This window comes from Zootoca vivipara, chromosome 3 (genome assembly GCF_963506605.1).
Source record: "Zootoca vivipara chromosome 3, rZooViv1.1, whole genome shotgun sequence".
In the NCBI taxonomy this organism is placed as follows: Eukaryota; Metazoa; Chordata; class Lepidosauria; order Squamata; family Lacertidae; genus Zootoca; species Zootoca vivipara.
The window spans coordinates 66508161-66531248 of record NC_083278.1 but is presented as its reverse complement, the minus strand read 5'-3'; the positions used below and the strand labels follow the sequence as shown (position 1 = coordinate 66531248).

General features: G+C 40.3%; 1 protein-coding gene across 10 annotated transcripts in view; it reads right to left on the bottom strand.

Annotated features, from left to right (window-relative positions):
• ARID1B (AT-rich interaction domain 1B) overlaps positions 1-23088 on the bottom strand; it is a 363660-nt gene that overhangs the window by 75680 nt on the left and 264892 nt on the right. For all 10 annotated transcript variants that reach the window (XM_035108659.2, XM_035108661.2, XM_035108664.2 and 7 more), the window contains 2 exons: positions 17313-17402; positions 4920-5099 (listed from right to left, as the gene is read on the bottom strand). In XM_035108659.2, coding sequence (XP_034964550.2) covers positions 4920-5099; positions 17313-17402 — 270 coding nt within the window. The remainder of the gene's footprint in view (positions 1-4919; positions 5100-17312; positions 17403-23088) is intronic.

The following is a 23088-nucleotide window of genomic DNA, read 5'->3' as shown; positions in this document are numbered from 1 at the left end:
TGGCCCGGCCAAGGACGCCTGCCGCCCTGCCACCTGAAACTGGTGGCTGCTGCAGCGCCGAGCACTCAAGAGAGCCCAGCAGCACCCTGAGCCAGTGCCCTGAGCTGTAAAAAACCGTACCAGTAATAAAAAATAAGACATCCCACTGAAAGTAAGGCACTCTGTGTTTTTTTGAGGGGAAAAAGTTATAAGACGGTGTCTTTAAAAAGGGGAAACACGGTATGTAATAAGGGAGAGCTCACAGAAACTGAAGGCTTCTTTAAACAGCACAAATGTTATGTTTCCTCTCTACAGTGAATATATTACAATACACACTAAACAATGTTGAATCCTCACAGGCTTTCCCGCATTCTCCATCAAGGAAGGAAAGTCTTTATGTGAAGCAGAGAAATAAATGGATACAAAATCCTTGTACGGCAGAACTCAAAGCGCTCACTACAAAAGCTGTATTTGAGGCAAAGGTCTGTTTTATTACATCTTGCTTTAAAACCATATGAGATGAAAGTGAATGGAGGTCCTTTCTGTCATGTCTATATACAGATCAAAAAGTCAAAAGATGGAATACTTATGCCACAACTAAACTTTATGTTCATGGGTGGGGGGCATACCAGGTGCTTATAATGGAAGAGAAAGAGCTGTACAACTACTGGAATCAGGAACAATTTGGGATTTTTTGCCCCAAAAAAGCATAACATACAATAACTGTTTTAACAGTATGTTGGTTTTCATGTTTGTTTGTTTTTTAAAGTAGTTCCCTAGTTTGATTGGTCACAGGATGAAGCGCAAACTGCACAAACTATCAGTGATATGTTCAGGCACTATTTGAATGAACATAGCTTCTTCCCAGGTGCATTCAACCCCCACTCTAGGTTTGTAAGAACGGGACTTCTCAGGAATAAGGGCCTACTTGGGAGCAGGGAACTTTGAAGGCTGGGCTAATCAGTTGTAGCAGATTTGGGTGACCAGATACATAAACTCTTAGTTGCTTGAACAACACTAGTTTTTAGCTCTGGGCAAACCAGCTTATTGCTCCTATCCTGACTGACCTGCTACTACCAACCCTTGCTAATACCTTGTTTTTGGAATCCTGTCTACCTTCAGACCACTCTGCTGTGTTTGACTTCAAGACCCTGCTACTAGACCACGCCTCACTGTGCTTGATCTCAGTTTCTCAGCCCTGACTTGTAAGTAAAATTAACTATAGCTATTGTAAACAAGCAGCTGTAGGAGGGCCATGTGAGTCAGAGGCCATGATGTCTGAACTGGACCAATAGTTTAGGAGCATCAAAATCCACATAGAAACACGCCTAGTATTAGTATCAGTTTAATGTCGTTCAACAATGGCTTTATGTACCAGTAAAATTAATCTACAATGAAGTCTATTTTTATACCTATTGTTCACACTAAAGGAACAATATTTTAAGATGAAATATTCCAGTAAATGATTATGATCTATGTTGCCTGGACAGAAAAACCTTTAAGATGAAGAACAGTTCTATGACAAAAATGACATTTTGGTTGAGAATAATAAACCATAAAGTACTGTATATTATGTTCAGAAAACCACACCATTAAAAAAAAACTCTCCTCCAAATAAGCTGGGGGGGGGGAGATCAGTGGGTCTCAGTACAGTATATGCCAGGAAGATAAGGGATATAGTAATTATGGCAATTTCTTTGGAAGTTTTACAGTGAAGCTAGGTGAGTTTTGACAAGCAACATGCACTTTTACTGGAATCTGTGTTCATTCATATCTAACGTTTTGGACAAACCTGAAAAGCATACAAACCCACAGAGGGTGAGCCAATAAAGTTGCAATATGAAACACTGCAAAAACAAAGGTTTCATATGACTGGCTATAGTTCTTCAACAATGCCTCTGAGGGCCAATTTAAACATTACAACTTCCATGTGAAGTCTGCTAGAAAGAATTCAACACTTATTTATTTTTTATCCTGACTTTCTTCCAAACAGCACAGAATGGTCTACAGGACCACCACTCCATAAAAGCCACTTGCCCATTTTATTGGCCCAAACAAATGTATTGTAGCCATGCCACTGGATGAGATTAAGAATTTTGGAGGAATCTGTTGAAAATGGACCATTGAGCTGACATGGATTCTTATATAAATGCTTTTTCTAAACAAGTGGACATTATATGCAGATAGAGATGTAAATTGCTTTATTGTTTACATATTCAATCATATATAATTCCTGCTGTCCCATAAGGGGCTCCATTGTTTTTCTTTCTTCTGCAGTGTTGATTGATAGTTTACTTTGTTTCTAGGGGCAGCTTATAGGTGCTAAGGCTGCAATTCTAACCATGTTTACTCCAATGTCCCATTGAATTCAATGGGGCTCATTTTAAAGTCTGAGGAGCATATTTAACTAAGTGTGAGTGGAACAACCTCTGCTTGTGCAATGGGACTTCCTCACCCCCGTTTCCCTGTCACCAAGTATAATAATAAAAACTACAGAAGTTGTTTCACAAGTACAAGACGTCAATTGAATTTGGCTGTTGCGGTAAACTAGGGCGTCCTGGCAGCAGAATGGCTGTTGCACAAGCTGGCTGTAACAATTGGATATCAGCTACTGTCTTCTAGTACTCAGCTGAAATTGTATGCATTATTTAAAAAGCTGGCCACAATTTGAAAATATTTAGTTTCGAGCATATCCTGGAAATGCCACAACAGGTAACTTTAACCTGCAAATTGTTTGACAGTTGTGACTGACACTTTCAAACTGACTAACTTCACACATCTCTAAATTAACTTTACCAAGGAATGAAGTTTCTTTAAAAAATATTTATTTATTATGTATTAAATTTGTTAGTAACTTTATCTTGCCCAAGGCAACCCAAAGTTTATGATCCAAGAGTATGATCTTTTTGCATTCTGTTAAGACTTTTGAGAAATCAACCTGCGTTCCTGGTCTACTTAACATGGACTGAACTATAGACATGCACACCAACATTACTATATTTATTCTGTGAACTAAGTTACTTCACCTCACTTACATTACAAGCATTAACTACAGATAGCTGCTCACTTTGGACCAGGGGTGCCAGCTTGAATAAAATACTGGGGGTGGGCTTACCTGCCCCACCCCACATAATCGTTTACAAGAAGTGGCACACATGCATCATTTGAATGGCCATGCCCAGCAACCATTTTTGGGGGGTAGTCCCCTCAAATATTTTACTGGGGGGCAGGGTTGAAGGGACCTTGGTTCCAAGGAGCTGGCTCCTATGCTTTGGACAAACCAGTAGCTACTCAAAATGAGTTGGCACCACCACAACCCATATAAGGAGGATGAACTTATATATGATGCAGAAGTACATGAATAATCACAGAAGCAGCATACCTTTTCAGAATTAAGGGGTGATTGCCAATGAGCTAACAGTAAACTGAACCATCTGGACTAGTCAAAAGAGACAACCTCCTTCAAAAGACACTTCCTCTTTCAGTTTGCTATCGTTTTATAGCCACATGGATGTAAGCCAGGCATATCTCTTAAGTGCATTAGTAGTGGCTATTACTCTACAAGAAAAATCTGCTACATTTTGGAAGTTTCAGCTGTACTATTGCCAGTTACTGATGTTCAGATATTAAGATCTGAGCTAACGAACATGTTTCACCCACAAGCTCGTGAATGCAAGCAGGCTTCTTGTCGGCTAAAAATAACAATACCAGCTAGCTGCCAGCTAGCTAGCTGCACCTCACAAATGAACGAGCATACTTTAGGATCAAATATATTAAGGCAACATTTCTCTGAACTGAGTGGTGCTGACCTGTGGCTAGAATAATAGCAGGGACAGTTCATCCCAAAAATTATCTCACCCTGCCCCAAAAGATATGGCCTTTATTTTAAATAAAATAATCCTGAAAACCTGATGACATGTGAATGTTCTGGTGGCTGCAAAGGTCTATAAAAACTGAACAGAAAACGACATGACGTCTTCTATATATTGGCCCAATGTTAAATTTTCTTGTACAACAATGTTTTACAAAAATCCTTCTGGAAGAACTGTTTTGGAATTAAATATTCACATGGATGTTCAATTCTGATATTATTTGTTGTGGCTTATTGTTGTTGTTAACTTTGTTGTCTGGTCTTTGACCGCAATAAAGATTGATTGATGTTATATTCTTTTTTCTGACTGGGTTCCCTGAAAAAGTGTTCTCTAGTGCAGGCACCCCCAAACTCGGACCTCCAGATTTTTGGGGACTACAACTCCCATCATCCCTAGCTAACAGGACCAGTGGTCAGGGATGATGGGAATTGTAGTCCCCAAACAGCTGGAGAGCCCGGTTTGGGGATGCCTGCTCTAGTGGGTCCTGTCCTAAATCAGCAGGATCCTGCTGGTGGGCAGCAGCAGCAGAACTGCTGTGATATTTGCTGAGCAGTTACTACCGTCGGTGCCTGCCATTGCAGCTTCACTCCAGGACATTGTGGGTATTTAAAATAGTGAGCAGCATGAATACCCAGTTTTCAAGTATAATGTAGGTGGGGCAGGAATAGAATCAATGCTGGGTCTCCTTGGATCTTTGAAGGTGCCCAAGAAAGTTAGTGCTGAAAGTTAGTTCCTGTCTGGAACCACCCCTTCATCTTAGATCCTAGAAATTAATTCCAAAAAGTTGTAGAGGTAGAATGTGGGAGTTCGATCTGTTTTGAATAAAAGTGGGGGGTAGACTCCTGTATTTCAATTATGTTCAGCTAGTGTTTTTAAAATTAAGAATATTTCTCATAACTCTTTTTCAAGACATACACAAAGGAATAATAAAGATAAAAGGGGTGTGTGTGTAGTCTTTTTATAAAAATATAAAAAGAAAAACACAACTTTCTGCAGGATAAGAAATGTTCTATAGCATTTATTAAAGACTGATTAAGAGCTGCTTATTTTATGTGTTAACTGTTTTACCTTGTGGCCCATACTGGTTCATCTGAGTTCCATAAGTACCACTTGAATTGCTCTGTGGAAAGCTACCAATTCCAGAATGTATTTGGCCTCCGGGTGAAGGATGCGGTGACATAGATGGTCCAGTTTGCTGAGACGTGTACTGAGACAATTGAGGGTTTCTCTGAATGCCTGCCAGGAAACCTACAAGAGAAATAAACAAAACACAGGAACAAATTAAAGACTTCCACATGGAAAACTCAAACATTTCTTTACAAAAAAAAAAACACATTAAAACTTTGGTTTGAGACAGCCTTCACCAACCTAGTGCCCTCCATCCAGATGTTTGGACTAAAACTCCCATCCCTTGCTGGCTTGGGTTGAGGGGAGTTGTATCTCAAAGCATCTCAAGGACACCAGGTTAGGGAAGATTGTTTTAAGGCAATGGTTATTTGTATCACATATCATTATATATGGAGAGCTGATGCACGAAAGCCACAGCAGAATTCCAAATCACAGATAACACATGACATTACTTAAGGGCATCATTTGTGAACACAATACTAATTATGCAGTTTGGAATTTACTCCACATGTAAAAGCTGTGCAAAATTCAATAGTAAGATAATGAATTAATATTAAAATAAAACAAGCTGAGAAAACAAGGAATTGGCAATTACCTTGAAGGCAGAACAATCAATGTTATATGGACTAAGTATTCTAGGCAGATTGACATTAAGACAGATTGCACAAGGGTATTTCTTGTAAGCTTTGTGAAAGTGGTGGAAGAAGCATTCAAATATCTTTGACAATTGCTGCTAATGGACATGGACACAGATTATGAATATTCAATCAAATTCCAATACCTGTTTTACCTATCCTAGCCATTTCACTGCTCTCTAGAGAGTCATTCCAAGAGTTTGGGGTTGTAGCAGCTGATCACAAAGGTCATATTTAAGACACCAACAAACCAGCCTGCACTCAAGAGTATGGTACTTAACTAAAAGTAAAGGTATTTTAGATACAGCAATTTATTATTTTGTTTTGTGGAGGAGAACTAAGGCAAATATCTTGTGACCCTCAGTGAATCAAATCAATTTTTAAATAGTAGTTTGGGTGCTCATGTTTAATGGGTTCACCTTGATGCTGAGGAGAGTGCTTCTAGAGGGTTTATATAAGTGCCTGGCAGGAGCCCAGATGCAATTTGCAATCCTCAGGATGACTGCACTAGTCTGCTCTTTGCTACTCCAAGAAACTGAAAGAGCAGGATTAGCACAGGTGGCACAGTTTGTCAGAACAACTGTTGCTCAAACCTGATTACATGGTACCTCCCCACCACCACTCTGTCCCCTCTGACCTTATTTAGTACTGCAATATCAAGCCTGCCATGAGTAAAACTGTTCTTTAGACAAGTCTTAACCAACAGGAAACTAGTACTTTAAACATTAAGTGAAGGTATATAGCTTCTGTAGAAACAGAAGTGACAAGAGTCACTGGAAGTATAAGTCCAAAAGGAGAATTGTTCAAATGAAGGGTGCGCTCAGACCAGAACAACTCATGTTTTCTTCTCCAAGGATTGTGCCAATAAATGTTGAATTTGTACAACTTTCCCAGAGGGGAGGTGCAATTTCACTTTCCTAGCAATAATCTCTTTAGGGACTGAATATTACAAATGGGAGATAGAGATTTAGAAGGAAATGTAAAGGGAAGAAGAAGCAGATGGGCTATGAAATCAGGAAAGAAATGGAATAAGTAAAAAGACAGAAGTTAGAAGAAATTACTGCCTAAATATACAAACATTTCCCCAATGTTACAATGTACTTGGACATAAACAAGTGGTCTGGCTGTCAAGTACAGTCACAGCCTCTAACAAATCTGACAATGTTTAGCAAACAGTATTGAGTGACAATTTGCTTTTTCTTACTGAACGTATCAACAGACTATGACTGTATTTCCAGGATGAGCAGAATCAAACACGAGGGTGATAAAAGATATTATACTGAGTGTAGTGTTATTTGGTGTGTGGATACATGAATTATATTAAGAATAATCTGTTCAAATCAGAACAACGTGAAGACTGAGATGATATTAAGACACTGTTCACTCTAACAGTAATGAAATGATATATGCAATGAACGTTCATGCAAAGGATCTATTGGACTGCTATGTAAGCTGAAAGCCAAGCTGATTGTTTAACTTGCTGTCAAAGAACAAAAAGTAAATTTAAATGTAAGTGGAGATGGATAGGCCGTTGTAAGTAAGAGGGGTTCAAATTTCCAGGAGTTTATCTTCTTGGGATACAAAGGGTGCAAGGAATGATATTTATAGTAGATGGAATGGACTATTAACAAAACACCGTCTTTAAACATTTGCATTACCAATGCACTCATCTCAGCAGATGGGAAGAAGCATTACAAAATCAATTGGAACCAAATCAAAGAAGCAGTGGAAATGAAGGCAGGGCGCTCTCTTAACTACCCCTAATAACACATCATCTTCCACTTCACAAAATGTCAAATACATTTATAGGGGGGCCCCTATAAATGTCTATGTGAAGAAAACCAGCTAATGCAAACCTGACTTGTCACATTAATTTTTATAAACAATCCCACTTCTTGCTGTTGTTTTATTTTGATGCTACAGCAGCTACAGAAACGAAGAGTGTTTTTGGTGAGCAGTTCCATTAGCTAATATAAACTCAAGCACTTCAGTGGCCACTATTGGGCGGTATGAAAGTAGAGAAGGTTCACTGGACTGCAATAAGACACAATACCCTTTCTACTTGGCATTGCAACTGCTTATTTTCATGTTTGCATCTGCTGTTGTGTGCAGAATGATTGACATGTTTCTTCACACCAGTTCAACAAAAGATGTTTCTCTGTTGCTTGGGTGAAATAATAGTCACACAACCTGTCACCTTAGCAAATTTGTCTCCCACTGTAAAGGCTGGTAATACCAATTCACTTCCTCTCCAAGGTGCCAAGTTTTTAGGGACTTGAGAAGTATGCTTCATTTCTTATAAGATCCCACATGCTTAAATTCTGTATACTATGTGTAGTGTTTGTTTGCCTGTTTCTTTTCACAAACTGAATTGCTTTGGTGAAGGCAGAAAATAATGACCTAGCTAAAGCTTTAACCCAGACTCCCTACTGTTCCACCAGCTGTGCTATTAAGCTAAGTGGCTGAATCGCTCTCCCAATTCTTTCTCTGATATGACAAAAAACTCAACTACGTAAGGCAGGCAATGATGTTTAAATATATCCCCTCCTCATTCTTTACTCTCTTCCTGTCTAGTCTTGAAATTAATATCATCTATCATTGATAAATTGGAATCGGGGGAAGGATTAGACAGCTCACCCAGATGGTAGCCTGGAAACCTTTCCTTATGCAAATCTTGCCCAATGCTGTATGATAGACATTGTAATGTGATGCACAAAGGGCACAGACCCAAAGACATGAGTGACATTTGTCAATACAATGAAAGAAGCAAAGAAATATCAGACCTGAAGCCATTAGCCTGCTATCTCATGTTCAATGGATTGCCATGTCATGCAAAGTGATCTAATAGGAACATTTTTTTGAATATTGAGCTGTATCCCTTTAAGTACTATTATCCAGCTATCTACTGAGCAGTCCCATTTTGTGGAATATGTATGTGCACATTAAAATGCTCAGAGAGGAAAGCTCTACAACTCTGACAGAACCAAAGGTATACTACTCTTTGTCTTCTTGGATAATAAGTGTATCCTGTGACAATGCATAACAGGACTGAAGACCACCTTCCCTGTTTTCCAGCATCTAAGCTGGACAGAAGAGACAGAATAGAAAACCTACTTTTTAGGAACTCAGGAAGCTGCTTCATATCATTGACTCATCTAATTCAATATATTAACAGGCAGTGGCTGTCTAGGGGTTCAGACAGGAGCAGGGTCAATGGGGGCCTCATTTGGCTGAGGGCCTCAAATTCAAAGAGGGGCTCAAATTTAGACCCTTATGCTGCTCAGGTGGTAGTCAGAAAAGAACTGAGTGGAAAGGCCCTTGCTTGGCCCCTTGAGGCACCCGCATCCTTCAGTTGTTTTCCAATCCCCACAAAAAAAGTATTGTAACTTGCAATCCTTTGGTATTGTTTTAAAAAACAGCTTGTTTTAAGCCTATATGTTGACCTACAAATGCAATCCATTGTTTCAATAAACAGTTCAATAGTTTTAAGAAAGCTTTCCTAACAAAGATCAACCAAGGTATTACCTATTTATGTTAAAATAGAGAAACTATGAATTTCACAGCTCATGAGGGAAACCTGTGCCAGGGACAACGACCAGATTCAGTAAACTTTATTGGAAGCCTGGTGATAGGAACATTCACTGTCACTTTGTTAAGCCCTTTACCAATGAATGGTTCTGACCTATTTCTGTACTAGCCTAGGGGCTGAGATTTCAGACACTAAATAAAAATGTGTAAAAATGTTTCTACTGAGGTGTCTTATTGTTACCAATTGTATACAGGCAGAAATATAATCTAATCCTTTCCCCCTTTCAGCAGCAACAACAAAAAACCCAATTTAGCTAAAGTAAATAAAAATTCATCTTCAAGAATATAACTGCGTTTATCAAGGGGGGGGGGGTCAGTAACCATCTGCTAGACAATAATATTTGTCTAGAAACTTGATTTTAGGTTTTGATTCTGCTGACGTGATTATTTTGTTGTCTTCTGCCACAGAGCAGTTTATGAGGGTGGCTCCTTCTCTCTGTAGGTAGACACCGCCGATTTCATGTCTTCTTGAAATAAGGCATAGCTGCTGTATATTTAGCATATGCCAAAACTAATCAACTCAGTCTAAATGTGAAGTTGGCTGGGGAGGATAATATGCCTGATATTCAACATTCAATCTGAAACTGACATCCATCAGGTGCTGAAATTGGCACTCAGATTCTCCGAGAATAGAGCTGGTTTGGCACTCTTACACCACTTTTAAGGGTTGCAGAACAAGAAAAGAAACTCCCAGCCCTTGATATGCACTCTGCAACTGGACCATACATTATTTGGGCAATGCTCAAACCAGAGACTATTCCCAATAGGAAAAGAAGTACCACCTCACTCCCAACTTTTCACAAGCTAGGAGTTGAAATAGGTTCAAACCAGTTCAGACATAAAGATACAACTGCTTTATGGGATTACTTTAATAAAGGTGACCTTCCACGTATCTTTTGGTATTGCAAATTCAGCACCTACACACAGGGGTATACAAAACCCCAATCTCCAACTTGCTTCAAATCAGCATAACCCAGACTCAGGAAGGACACAAATATTTCCTTAAATTGAGCTGCATCATTTTTACAAGGAATGAACAGCTAGGAAACAGAGCAGGGCCTCCTTTGTTGTTGCATCAATGCTGCATGTCATTTACCTCTAGAAAGCTGCTGTAAATTATCCCTTCATGTTAAAAAACAGGCATCCCTTTTGGTAAACTAGGATTTCTTAACAATAATGCATGGTGTCACTATAGGTTTATTTGCTACTGGAACAACATAGAACCTTCTTCCCAGTAGTCTAGTGCTACACCGTTCTGGTAATATATGTAGAAAGGAAAAAGGTTCCAATTACTGTAAATGCCAGGAGAGGGACAATACTGCTGTTGTTGTTGTTTAGTCGTTTAGTCGTGTCCGACTCTTCGTGATCCCATGGACCATAGCACGCCAGGCACTCCTGTCTTGTACTGCCTCCCGCAGTTTGGTCAAACTCATGTTCGTAGCTTCGAGAACACTGTCCAACCATCTTGTCCTCTGTTGTCCCCTTCTCCTAGTGCCCTCAATCTTTCCCAACATCAGGGTCTTTTCCAAGGATTCTTCTCTTCTCATGAGGTGGCCAAAGTATTGGAGCCTCAGCTTCACGATCTGTCCTTCCAGGGAGCACTCAGGGCTGATTTCCTTAAGAATGGATAGGTTTGATCTTCTAGCAGTCCATGGGAATACTGCTGTGGGAAGGTTCAAATCACTCAGCGGACACTCACAGTTCTTCTCTATGGACTTTCCTGGAGCAGAATGGGACTGGACAAGCGGGAAGTGGCTTCCATACTGCTCTAGGAATGCAAGTGATACCATCCAAGTGTTGAGTAATCATAAAGTACACACAGAAAATATAAAATGGGCTTCAGTATCTTGTGGATGAACATGCTAACTCTACAAGAAATAGGCTTTAGATATGTTTTGTGTGTGTGTGTGTGTGTGTGTGTGTGTGTGTGTGTGAGATGCGGAAAAACATTCCTCTCTGACCATACTTTATTTGTCTGTTGTGAGCCATCCCACTTTTTTTTCTTTTAATCAAATGATCCAGGATTTTATTAGGTTTCACTGGTTGTTGTTTTTTAAATGAATGCTATATTATTGTATTTCTTCTATTTGCTGCTTTGGGTGGCAGAAAAGGTGAGATAGATATACAAAATAAGAAAAATTATAAATAATAACAAGAACAGTTTTATTCTCTTTTTCTGTGGGTCAGATGCAAAATCCTAAAATGCAATAAAAATGGAGGAAGAACATCCTTTTAAGATATAAAAACTATTCACAGTGCTTTTGGGTTGCAATTTGATTAGGATTTTTCTTTCTCTGTCTCTTCTTTAAAGATGGCAAATAGATGTCTGAGAAAAGATACTCTTTATCAAATGTCAATATTAAGCCCTAATTGTATCTGAATAGCAAATATGAAGGGAAATTCCCTAAGTGATACGTATGACTTCTAAAGAGATAAATATGTTTTGTGTTTCATTAAATGAAAATAAATGGATGATGAAGTGACAGGATATAGATGATGGAAGTAAATAACATTAAAAGGAATAAGCAAAGCAAGAGCTTGTAGTTACATAAATTCAGTTTGCTGTTTAGTATGTGTGTGCAGGAAAGCACAAAGAGAACATCAAAATGCCTGATCACATCCCATCTGTTTCTGCTTCTTACTGGATAACAATCTCCACTACCAAAAAGCCATTTAAATTTACTACATTGTAGCTACTGATAAATATCACTTCTGTGAAGATCTAATACTAAATAAGAACTTGATTTTGAGATAATGCTTACATGCAGCTGTGTCAAATAGATCAAGGTTTCGCTCAGCTCAACACCTGGATTCTATAAGGCTGCAATTTGTTACCCACTGTGATTCTTTGCAATACATTTTCCTCCCAGAACACACTACTTGTACCCCCCTTTCTCCCCCTCCATTTAAAAACCAAGAAACAAAGCAAGATGAAACACTATCACAAGATGCAACATGTAAATGACGGGAAGGAAAAAAAGACCCTAGAGGAGAAATGATGAAAAGCAGGATATTGGCAAAGGGTGGCAAAGACAAGGGGTTTTCGGAAGCTCTCGTGATGGGTACCTTCCATGCAGATCTGACAGGCACAGAATGGTGCCATGAAACTGCCTCTAGCAATAGAATACATTTTCCAGCACATCACAGCAACTGCAATAGCTCAATTCTACTTGCAATCCATGTCCAAACAGAAAAAAGTTCTCAATGGTCCTGTTTCAGCACATCTCAAGGACTAATTAAATCCTCATTACTTTCTTCTAATTATTCCAGAGCTCTGGGATTTTACTGAGCAAGTCTCTGATCAGAAGAAAAGGGTTAAATAACCTGTGTTGATTTTGAAACTCCAGACCTATTCCAGACCTTTAGCATATCATCAGCATTATCATGAATATTTAACTATACACTGCTGTGAAAATTATAATGGGAGAACAATTAAAAGTTTTTTAATTAATTCTGACCCATATACATTTGGCTTAATAAATAAAGGCTTTTAAAGCATCCCCTTCATGATAGTGTGTGCCAGAGTTAACAGCATGAGACCATTTAATGCTTCCATTAGATTCTGTGTTTTTAGCAGTTCCCTATCTACTATTTTAATCTGAATATGATGAACCAGGGTGTACTTATTTCAAACCAAAAAGAACACTGAGGATGCCAAATGAGAATGTTTTAGCATATAGAGAAAGTATATCGTAAACTGTATTTTAATTAATTTTGTTGTAACTTAGCTGCTGCCTTGAATATATCCAGGTATAGGAAGGCATGATAAAGGATATACCAGAAGTACCATATTGGCCCGAATCTAAGCTGCACCCAGATATAAACCGCATCTTTAAAATTCAAGGGAGAAAAAGAAAAAGGGACAATACCTGAATATAAGCCACTCCCTTAAAATTCCACAGGCACTCACACACATTCCGTTTTACCATATGTCTGTTTCAGCAGCGATATTGTAAAAGCCTGTTTTTGTAAGGTAGTGAATTTAAGCTGCATTTTAATTTTTCAGTCGGAATTTGGGCAGAAATCCCCGAGCGGCTAGGCCACATAAGGGTTAAGGGGAGCAAGAGAGCTGGGCTCCCTAGAGTGGCCAGGAAAAGGCCCGTCTCTCAGTCTCCCCGTCTTGTCTCCTCTCCATGCTTCTCTTGGGAGGCTGCTGGGGCGGTGAGTCCTTTGGGCGAAGGGGAGGCTCTGGGTGATGGAGGGTGTAGAGGCGGCTGAGAGATGAATGGGAGGATGGGACTCAAGGCCTCGCGGCGCCCCCCGCCCTGGAACGCTCGCCACGGGCGGTGACCCCTCTGGACGCTCATACCACCCCAGCGGGTGGCTAGCCCTGCCCCCGCGTGCACAGCATGTGTGCTGCACTGGGTGCCAGAGCATCTAGTTCCAACTCTGGCTCAGGCACCAACACTATCAAGCAGATGAACACAGAATAAAGCTCTAGAAATTGTTCCAATGCTATACAAAGGGAGATAAGAAGCATGACTATCCCAGCATGACTATCCCACCTATACCTTGCTCCCTGAACTTCTGTAAAAGTCATCAATCTATCACTCTTATTGCCAACAAAGAAAAACTTGAAGGCACCAGAATGTCCCAATCTCCAAAAACATTCTGAACTACCGGTATATTATATACATGCATTTGTGCCACACACGTGCGAACTGAACAAAGGAAACATCTGTTTGTTTGAAAGCTCTATTCTATTATAGGAGATATATACCCTGTTTCTCATATTTTAAGACATACCCATAAAATAAGCCATACAGGATTTTTAAGCATTCAAGGAATATAAGCCATACCCCGAAAATAAGACATAGTGATAGGCGCAGTAGCAATGCCGGCTGCGGCAGGAGGAGGAAAAAAATAAGACATCCCTTGAAAATAAGCCATAGTGTGTTTTTTTGAGGAAAAAATAAATATAAGACGTGTCTTATAATATGAGAAACACGGTATACACACCCTTAGGCCTGAAAAGATGAAAAATCCCAACTGGGTGCTGAAGCACCATTGAAAACAAGATAAAATAAATGTGTAAACTTAATAATTTGTTTGTGTGGCTTTCATTTAAGAACGGCGAAACTTAGATCTTACGTAGCCAAGCAAATTCCACAGAAAGTCTGACTAACAATATATTGAGGAGCAATAAACACATTAGTGGCCTTTTGTTCATGCATTCATTCATTTCTTTGAAGAAGAAAAATGTTTCACAAAGTGCTAGAAGGAACAAAAACACTCTGAAAGTGGAGGGTCACTTGGTGTTTTTAGCTGGAAACATTTATATCAGTAAACCAAGTGTTTAAATTACTGTAACAGATGCCTGTGGATCAGGTGTCTTTGGCAGGAACGATTTTCTGCTTGGGTTTTTATCAGTAAATGACAAGCACCTTCCCTTTGAGCCCTTGTGCTCTCCCCTCCCCTCTCCAACTTCAGTGGAAAAGCAGTTCAAGCAAGCAAAATAATCAACTAATGTAACACCCTTTTTAAAAGGTGAAGTTTTCCATTTCAAAGAAGTCTCTAATCAATGACAGGGCACAAAAGGGAATGCACGCATGTTTATCCGCGCACTGTTCAGACCTAACAGAGGCTTTGGGGAAACATGTTCTGCAAAATCAATATGGCCTCACTGGTTACAAATTCTGTATCTGCTGCATGAAACAAATGTACATTTTAAACAAGCTAGGTCACAAAGATTAACCATAGCATGACAGGAGCTTCAATAAATACTCTAAATAAAAAGCCAGGTCTGATGAAGGCAAATATCAGAAGAATTTTTGAGAAACAAAATGGCAGCGAGACTAGTGCCAGCAGAGCAATTTGAAGATTAGATTCTAAATTCTCAAACTGCGGGTTACAATAAATTATTCATTTTTTAAAAAAATTGACCATTTTTATTTGGCCTTGTGATTCAGAGTTGGATGCCTCTCTTTACCCCACTTCATCAGATTCCACATCAGGCACTGAAGACACTGATGTTTGGCTCCAAGCAATGACTCAGCTGGAAGCATTCCCAAGGGTGGAGAAATGCACAACGGAAAGAGATTAAGTCCTAGGATTTGGAGCTCATCAACAGCATGGGATCCACCACTCAGCACAAAACACTCCACTGCATTAAGCACTGCATCTCTGTCACAAGTCAGGGTGGCCAATGCCCCAGCTGAACTGAAAGCTAATTGACTGGAAGTGGACCTCATGCACAGGAACTCTGGTTTTGTAGGATGTGATAAGGAATGCTTGCCATTTTAGTTCATGTGAAGTACCCGATGAGTCAACTCCTGGTGAAATTCTTAAACCACACATCCTTTACAACAGAGTTGCTGCAACAGAGTCACTGGGACATATCCAACAAGGCAGATTCCAAGGATGGAATAAGGAATGGATAGTCCACGTATCAGGGAATTCTTGTCTGATGGGACGAAGCCACAGCAATAGCCTCCTGGCAGTGACATCACTGCCACTTACTGGGAAGGGCAGGGCGGTGGTGAGACCAGGGCTGTGCAGATGTGCCATTGGAGCTAATAGGTGGATCTGCATAGTCCCAACCTCATTGCTGCATTGAGATGAATGGCTCCTCCCACACACTATAAACCACCACAGTACAATGGGAAAACTCCAAGAAACTCATGCCACTATTATTTGTGGATAAAGAGAAAGCTTTACTATGTCTGCAAGACATAAAACAATTCTGGAACCAGTTGACAGTGTGCTCTCAACGCATGTTGAATGCCTCTCCTAAATATCTTCTGGTGGAATTCACTCCAGTTAGTACCAGAGTGGGTATTCCATCTAGTGCTGTTAGGGCTATCTCCAGATTTGAGAGGACCTTGGGCAAAGTGTCCTCTGGTGAGCTCCCTCCTGTCAGTGAGTCCTGGCAGGACACCAGGACATCACTGCCTGATGATAGTGGCAGCATTCCAAGCAACACTGGGCGGCTGTGCCTAGCAACCCTTTCAATTTCCTCTGGTGCTTGTGAGTGATACTAGGTTGGGAGCACTAAATAAAATTAAAAGGGTGGCTAGATCCAGCCACCTGGCACTCCTAGGAGTGCAGGGTCAGATAAAATGGAAGTTCAGTAGATGCTGGCACCAGCCCAGAGTATTGTCTAAGGCCAAGTTGCTGATCAACGACTTTCAGAATATCTTGCAGAATATACAAAAGGGAGTTTTCAGCAAGAAAAGAAAATGCATAGCACACTGTGATATGGTCCACCCACTCTACTGGAATCCTGCTTAATAGATACACTGAAGCCTGTAACTCCCTAGTACTTGTCATGTTAAGTGCCTGTGAATCTTTTCCCCCTACCCCTCCAACATTACACTGCTCTCTAGCAATCAAGCAGGTGTGCTGTGAAGGTGCACATCTTCCAGTGAGCATTTCCAAAGTCAGCCCACAGCAATGCACACCCTTTGTTTATGGCTTACTCTGAAGAGCATGGAAGGGAAGGGGAAAGCTCACATAGCTTCTCACCTCTCTAATACTTTAACAGCTGCTAATGTTGATATACAGACTAGCAGTGTGCTCTTACACATCAAGTCATGAAATCTCAGTTCTTCCTGTGGGTTTAAAAACTCTACTTAAAGAAGAGCACTGCAAGCACATTCAGGCCATGTTGTGATAGGATCATGATACTTTTTGAGACAAGAGGATTGGGAATGTGGCCATTTCCAGCCTGCTGACCCCAATCCTGTTCTATAGGAAGATATATATCATGGCCTATACCCCAAAGCACAGGAATTCATCAACATTTTAATAACTGTGGGAAAATTGTTGACTGTAAAGCAGCTAACATTTCTATCCTACAGAGACCAAATGCTATGTCAGATATTTATAAATAATGTTTCCTGTATCCAGATTTTTAAAGACCATTAAGAATCTAGCAAGATCTTCTGATAAAGAATGTTTTTGGAACATTAAGCTCTTTGTTTTTAACCAAGTTCTTGTAGATACTCCTTTTTCATTTACTTCTCCCCCAGGAAATAAGTTTCTTACAGTATTTTGCTGAGAGACAATTACAAGTGGAATGTCCTTGCTGCAAGAAACAGGGGACCTATGAAAATATTTTGCCCCTTTCAGCCTTTTATGCCATGTGGCTATTTCATCCTCCAACACAAACCTCGATCTTGTGGCATTGGGGACTGACTCAAAGCAGGATGGGAGCTGGATTCCGATTGGCTACCTGGAGTCTGGGATGGCATCTGGCTACCTGCAACACAAATGGGGAAGGGAAATAAATAATTAGTTCTTAGTGAAGTAATATATACAAATAAAACCTATTCATACAGCACATTCCTATGCACTTTTCCTCAGACGTAAGCCCCATTGTATCCAGTGGGGCATACTCCTAGAAAGTGTGAACATTAGCGCACTGCAAATGACTAAAATGTGGTGTGAACGTCAGAGATACTGCAACAGGTTTATTTCACAATGTTTTATGTTTTCGTAACCCAAGGAGAAAGCATGCATAAACATATTTAACATCAGGCATGCCGAATTGTTCAATTTTGTACTGAGCTTGTTCCCATCCTTACTGACATGATCCAATTTATAGCTGGAAATCTCCTGACATGTATTTCTATGAGGGAGTTTTAACAAAATTCAAGTCTGCTGAACAGTGGGACTCATCCTGTTGAGCGTGGACTGGCTGCCAGCCAGGAACACATGGACAGCTGCCAACAACAGCAACTAAAGATAAATTCCATCTATGCTTTTTGGGAAGAAGAATATTGTAAAGAACCTGAGGTTTTAATGATATCTTGGTGTCCTCTAAGTGTAACACAGCAATAAAACAGGTATGTCTGTAAAGCCTGTGTTGTGCACTTTGTTATTCAAACAAGAGCTTAATTCATAATTTGCACCTGGTAAAAATACAGAGCTAACATATAAATTGGCATGGGAAGGAATCCAAGTTAATGTTTAACAAAAAAGAAAAAGAGGGATAGGGAGAATCATAAATGACATCACACACAGTGCAGCAGAATGCCATCTTGACCCAAAGACTTGCATAGTTCTGGGCAACGTTGCAAGCAGAATTGCTTGCATCACCTCTGTGAGGATCAAACTACACTAAATGTATATTGGAATCCCATGATAAGGATTCTCCTTCTCTTTATTCCCACTATTAACAGTTGCAGGGAGGATGTTTGGATCCAGAATAGTATGAGGGGGAGTGGGGGTTTTTTTGGCAGCAGGGGACTATTGTTGACTTTTTCATAACCAGTAATACAGTACAGAAAACATGAAACAGAATTCCCAGGTTAAAACTTCTATTTGGCAAAGATTCAGCCTAACCTGCCTCACAGGGCTGCTGTGAGGATAAAAAGAGGGATGACCAAACATGCTACCTTGAGCTCATGGGAGAAAAGGTAGCATATTCCTATGATAAATAGCTGTGATGCGAGTTGCGAAAGAGGTTTCTAGCTCTGCTGCCAGTCAGTTGCACTCACAATCAGGGGTGTCAACTTGAATAAAATATATGGGGGGGGGCAGGTAAGCCCGACCCCACGTAATTAATCACAACATGAAGCATGCACACAACATTTGAATGGCAATGTCCATCAGCTTGGGGGGCAGCTCCCCCAAATATTTTATTGGGAGGGGCAAAGGGACCTCGGCCCCTAGGACTTGGCTCCTTTGCTCACAATATGACTTGTTACATAATTCCCGTAACATTGTTGACAATGTTGAAAAAGTCATTAAGATGATGTCCAACTCAACTCCATTTCTGCTCCAGCCCCATGTGTCTGCTGTGCTACAAAAGCCTCATACAGTTTAATATCTAGCACTTTCTTCCCCCTGAAAAACCTGGTACAAATAGTACTGATAGCAGAAATGAACTGTCAGCAATAACTTAAGCCTTTTACAGCATATTATATTTGCAATGCTTCCAAAGTCTTATGTTAACAGAAGAGGTGGCAAGAATACACAGAGGAATTATACCAGAAAGATATGGAGGTCTCGTACACCCCAGGTAGTGTGGTTGCTGACCTTGAGCCAGACATCTTGGAGAGTGAAGTCAAATGGGCCTTAGAAAGCACTGCTAATAACAAGGCCAGTGGAAGTGATGATATTCCAGCTGAACTATTTAAAATTTTAAAAGATGATGCTGTTAAGGTGCTACACCCAATATGCCAGCAAGTTTGGAAAACTCAGCAATGGCCAGAGGATTGGAGAAGATCAGTCTACATCCCAATTCCAAAGAAGGGCAGTGCCAAAGAATGCTCCAACTACCGCACAATTGCGCTCATTTCACACGCTAGCAAGGTTATGCTTAAAATTCTACAAGGCAGGCTTAGGCAGTATGTGGACCGAGAACTCCCAGAAGTGCAAGCTGGATTTCGAAAGGGCAGAGGAACCAGAGACCAAATAGCAAACATGCGCTGGATTATGGAGAAAGCTAGAGAGTTCCAGAAAAACGTCTACTTCTGCTTCATTGACTATGCAAAAGCCTTTGACTGTGTCGACCACAGCAAACTATGGCAAGTTCTTAAAGAAATGGGAGTGCCTGATCACCTCATCTGTCTCCTGAGAAATCTCTATGTGGGACAAGAAGCTACAGTTAGAACTGGATATGGAACAACTGATTGGTTCAAAATTGGGAAAGGAGTACGACAAGGTTGTATATTGTCTCCCTGCTTATTTAACTTATATGCAGAATTCATCATGCGAAAGGCTGGACTAGATGAATCCCAAGCCGGAATTAAGATTGCCGGAAGAAATATCAACAACCTCAGATATGCAGATGACACAACCTTGATGGCAGAAAGCGAGGAGGAATTAAAGAACCTTTTAATGAGGGTGAAAGAGGAGAGCGCAAAATATGGTCTGAAGCTCAACATCAAAAAAACCAAGATCATGGCCACTGGTCCCATCACCTCCTGGCAAATAGAAGGGGAAGAAATGGAGGCAGTGAGAGATTTTACTTTCTTGGGCTCCTTGATCACTGCAGATGGTGACAGCAGTCACGAAATTAAAAGACGCCTGCTTCTTGGGAGAAAAGCAATGACAAACCTAGACAGCATCTTAAAAAGCAGAGACATCACTTTGCCGACAAAGGTCCGTATAGTTAAAGCTATGGTTTTCCCAGTAGTGATGTATGGAAGTGAGAGCTGGACCATAAAGAAGGCTGATCGTCGAAGAATTGATGCTTTTGAATTATGGTGCTGGAGGAGACTCTTGAGAGTCCCATGGACTGCTAGAAGATCAAACCTATCCATTCTTAAGGAAATCAGCCCTGAGTGCTCCCTGGAAGGACAGATCGTGAAGCTGAGGCTCCAATACTTTGGCCACCTCATGAGAAGAGAAGAATCCTTGGAAAAGACCCTGATGTTGGGAAAGATTGAGGGCACTAGGAGAAGGGGACGACAAAGGACAAGATGGTTGGACAGTGTTCTCGAAGCTACGAACATGAGTTTGACCAAACTGCGGGAGGCAGTGCAAGACAGGAGTGCCTGGCGTGCTATGGTCCATGGGGTCACGAAGAGTCGGACACGACTAAACGACTAAACAACAACAAGCCTCACAAGTAGGAAGTTTGCTGTTGCCCTTGTTTACTTATCATGCGCTGACCTAGTAAATGTGCATTTTTTGCAATGCCGTACATGACAGCTATAAACAAAGGCTAATATGGGTATACATTGTAGCACACACTGCACTTTTCAAGGGTTTTTCTGCAACTGGGTCAAGAAATTCATGTTTGAAAAACGAACCTTAAAAACAGAGGTGCTTGTGAGTAACAAAGGGTCGTATTATTTTAATAAAATAGGTACTCGGGGCTAGCTCATTATAGAGGTGAAATGAGACAATAGTCACAGGTGCAAGTGTGTGCAGGGGAGGCAAGGCCAATCCCCCCCCCCATTACGGTGCAGTTAGTGAGGCAAGGCTCTCTGCCACCACTTTCTCTGCTGTACTTCACCTTGCTCTGAGAACAGGTCAAAGGGTCCTCTTCAGACCTCTTCATTTGGGGTGAGGTGGACAGCAGAATTGCTGCGCTACTGCCATGGTTAACAGGTGGTGGCTACAATGACTTTTTAAGCTTCAAACACACACACACACACACACACACACACACACAACACAACTGAGGTGTGGCTTTCTGGCTCCAGGCATTTTCCTGGAAAATGTCTAGGTTTAAAAAGCATTTCCAGAAGGCTGGACTCTGAAGAGCGATCCCCTTGGCCCCTTCTCAGAATGAGGTAAAAGCAGGGAGGAGGAAATGGCGGAGGAGCCACCAGCACAAACTGGGAGGAGGAGGGTGGCAGCAGCTCTGTGGTCACCCCAAAAAGAAGGGTGGGGGAACAGCAGTGGTGACATGAAGCAGAGAGTACGGTAAGCACAATTCCTTGTGCTGCGCCTGTATATACTGATAGTGATCAGGTTTTCTCAGGCTTAAAAATTTATTCATTTCAAAAGTGGTAGTCAGCCAAAAACTGATAAACACTGAAAAATGCAGAGAGAAACTTGAATCTAATCACCAACACCAGCATAAATGCCTGCTTTTAAAACATGAAATATGAAGTATCCTCTGAATCTTTTAAGGGGTTTCTTGTTTGGACTGGGTTTTTTTTTAAAAAAATTAAGGCTGGAGTAAAATGGTTTTGGATATAGTATTATCCTGTGGCCAAGGAGAATTTCCTGTTATTATTAATTGTATTTCCATATTGAAAGAACTACGTACTTCCCAACGTGTATTTTTAATATTTTAGCTTCAAAATGTTTTAACCCACACTGAGCCCACACGACTGAGCAGGGTAGAAATCCAAACAAATAATCAAAGGATAGGCAATACTTTAAAAATAAAATAAAATACCCACATAATTCTTCATGAATACAAAGAATGGATAAGCTAGTTTAGATTATTATTCCAAAGACTTTTGTACAGTCTACATGCACAAATCACACTATATTTACTATGAGAAAATGAACACACAAATTACATGTGTCTAATTTTCCTTCTGTCATGCTAATAGTCTATTTTCAAACTCATTAGACATGGGGCACAGAGTTTCTCCTTCAGCAATGCTGTATTTTTTAAAAAAAATCACACACACAAAGCCCTTCTCTGTGACAAACAACAGAGCACACAGCACAGAAACACCTCTCTTTTTGTTATATTACGGTGACTGCCTTATGCCAAGCAATCAAGTTGCCACAGGAGGAAGGAGAGTAACTCCCGAGGCTTTCATTCACTGTTAATTTGAGAAATGGCTGGTCTGGTTACCAAGAACAGCTGGTACTACCTCAGGTTAGGCAACAAATATATACTGTATTATCAATATAAGTGTTTATTAGCTATGTTAGCGAACATGGTATAAATGGTAGACACATCAAATTAAACCCAAGTATTTTCAAAGACAAACACACATTTCTCGCTTTGCAATAGTTTTTCTCTTTTCAACAACTGGAAGCACATAAAATGTATGGTTTGTATTAAGCTATTAAAAATGCTCCCTTCTCTGCATAGTTGATCAAAGTGAAACCCATGTTAACTTTTATGCAAGAGTATTCTGTCTGTCAAAACCAGAGCATGATGATGTGTCTTTCTTCAAAGCTACACTGAACTGTCATTGTTGAGTTCTGGGGCAAACTGTAAATCGCTGCAAAGGACTCTATGTTTCTCCTGCTCCATCCGTCGCATCATTTTAAAGTAATTAGCCAACTGTTTCCACAGCTGACTTTTGAGGAAAGATGCTAGAGTGATATGCAGTATAAAGAAATATACACCATAATTGTACAATTGCTTAAAGTACTTACTGGCAATTTGGGGATAAATTATTTACTCTGAAAATGCTAGTATTATTTATTATATATTAAATCAGTATACTGTCCATCTGTGGATATCAGGGCAGTTTGTATTAAAAATACAAGATAAAAACACAAAATTCCTAACAAAA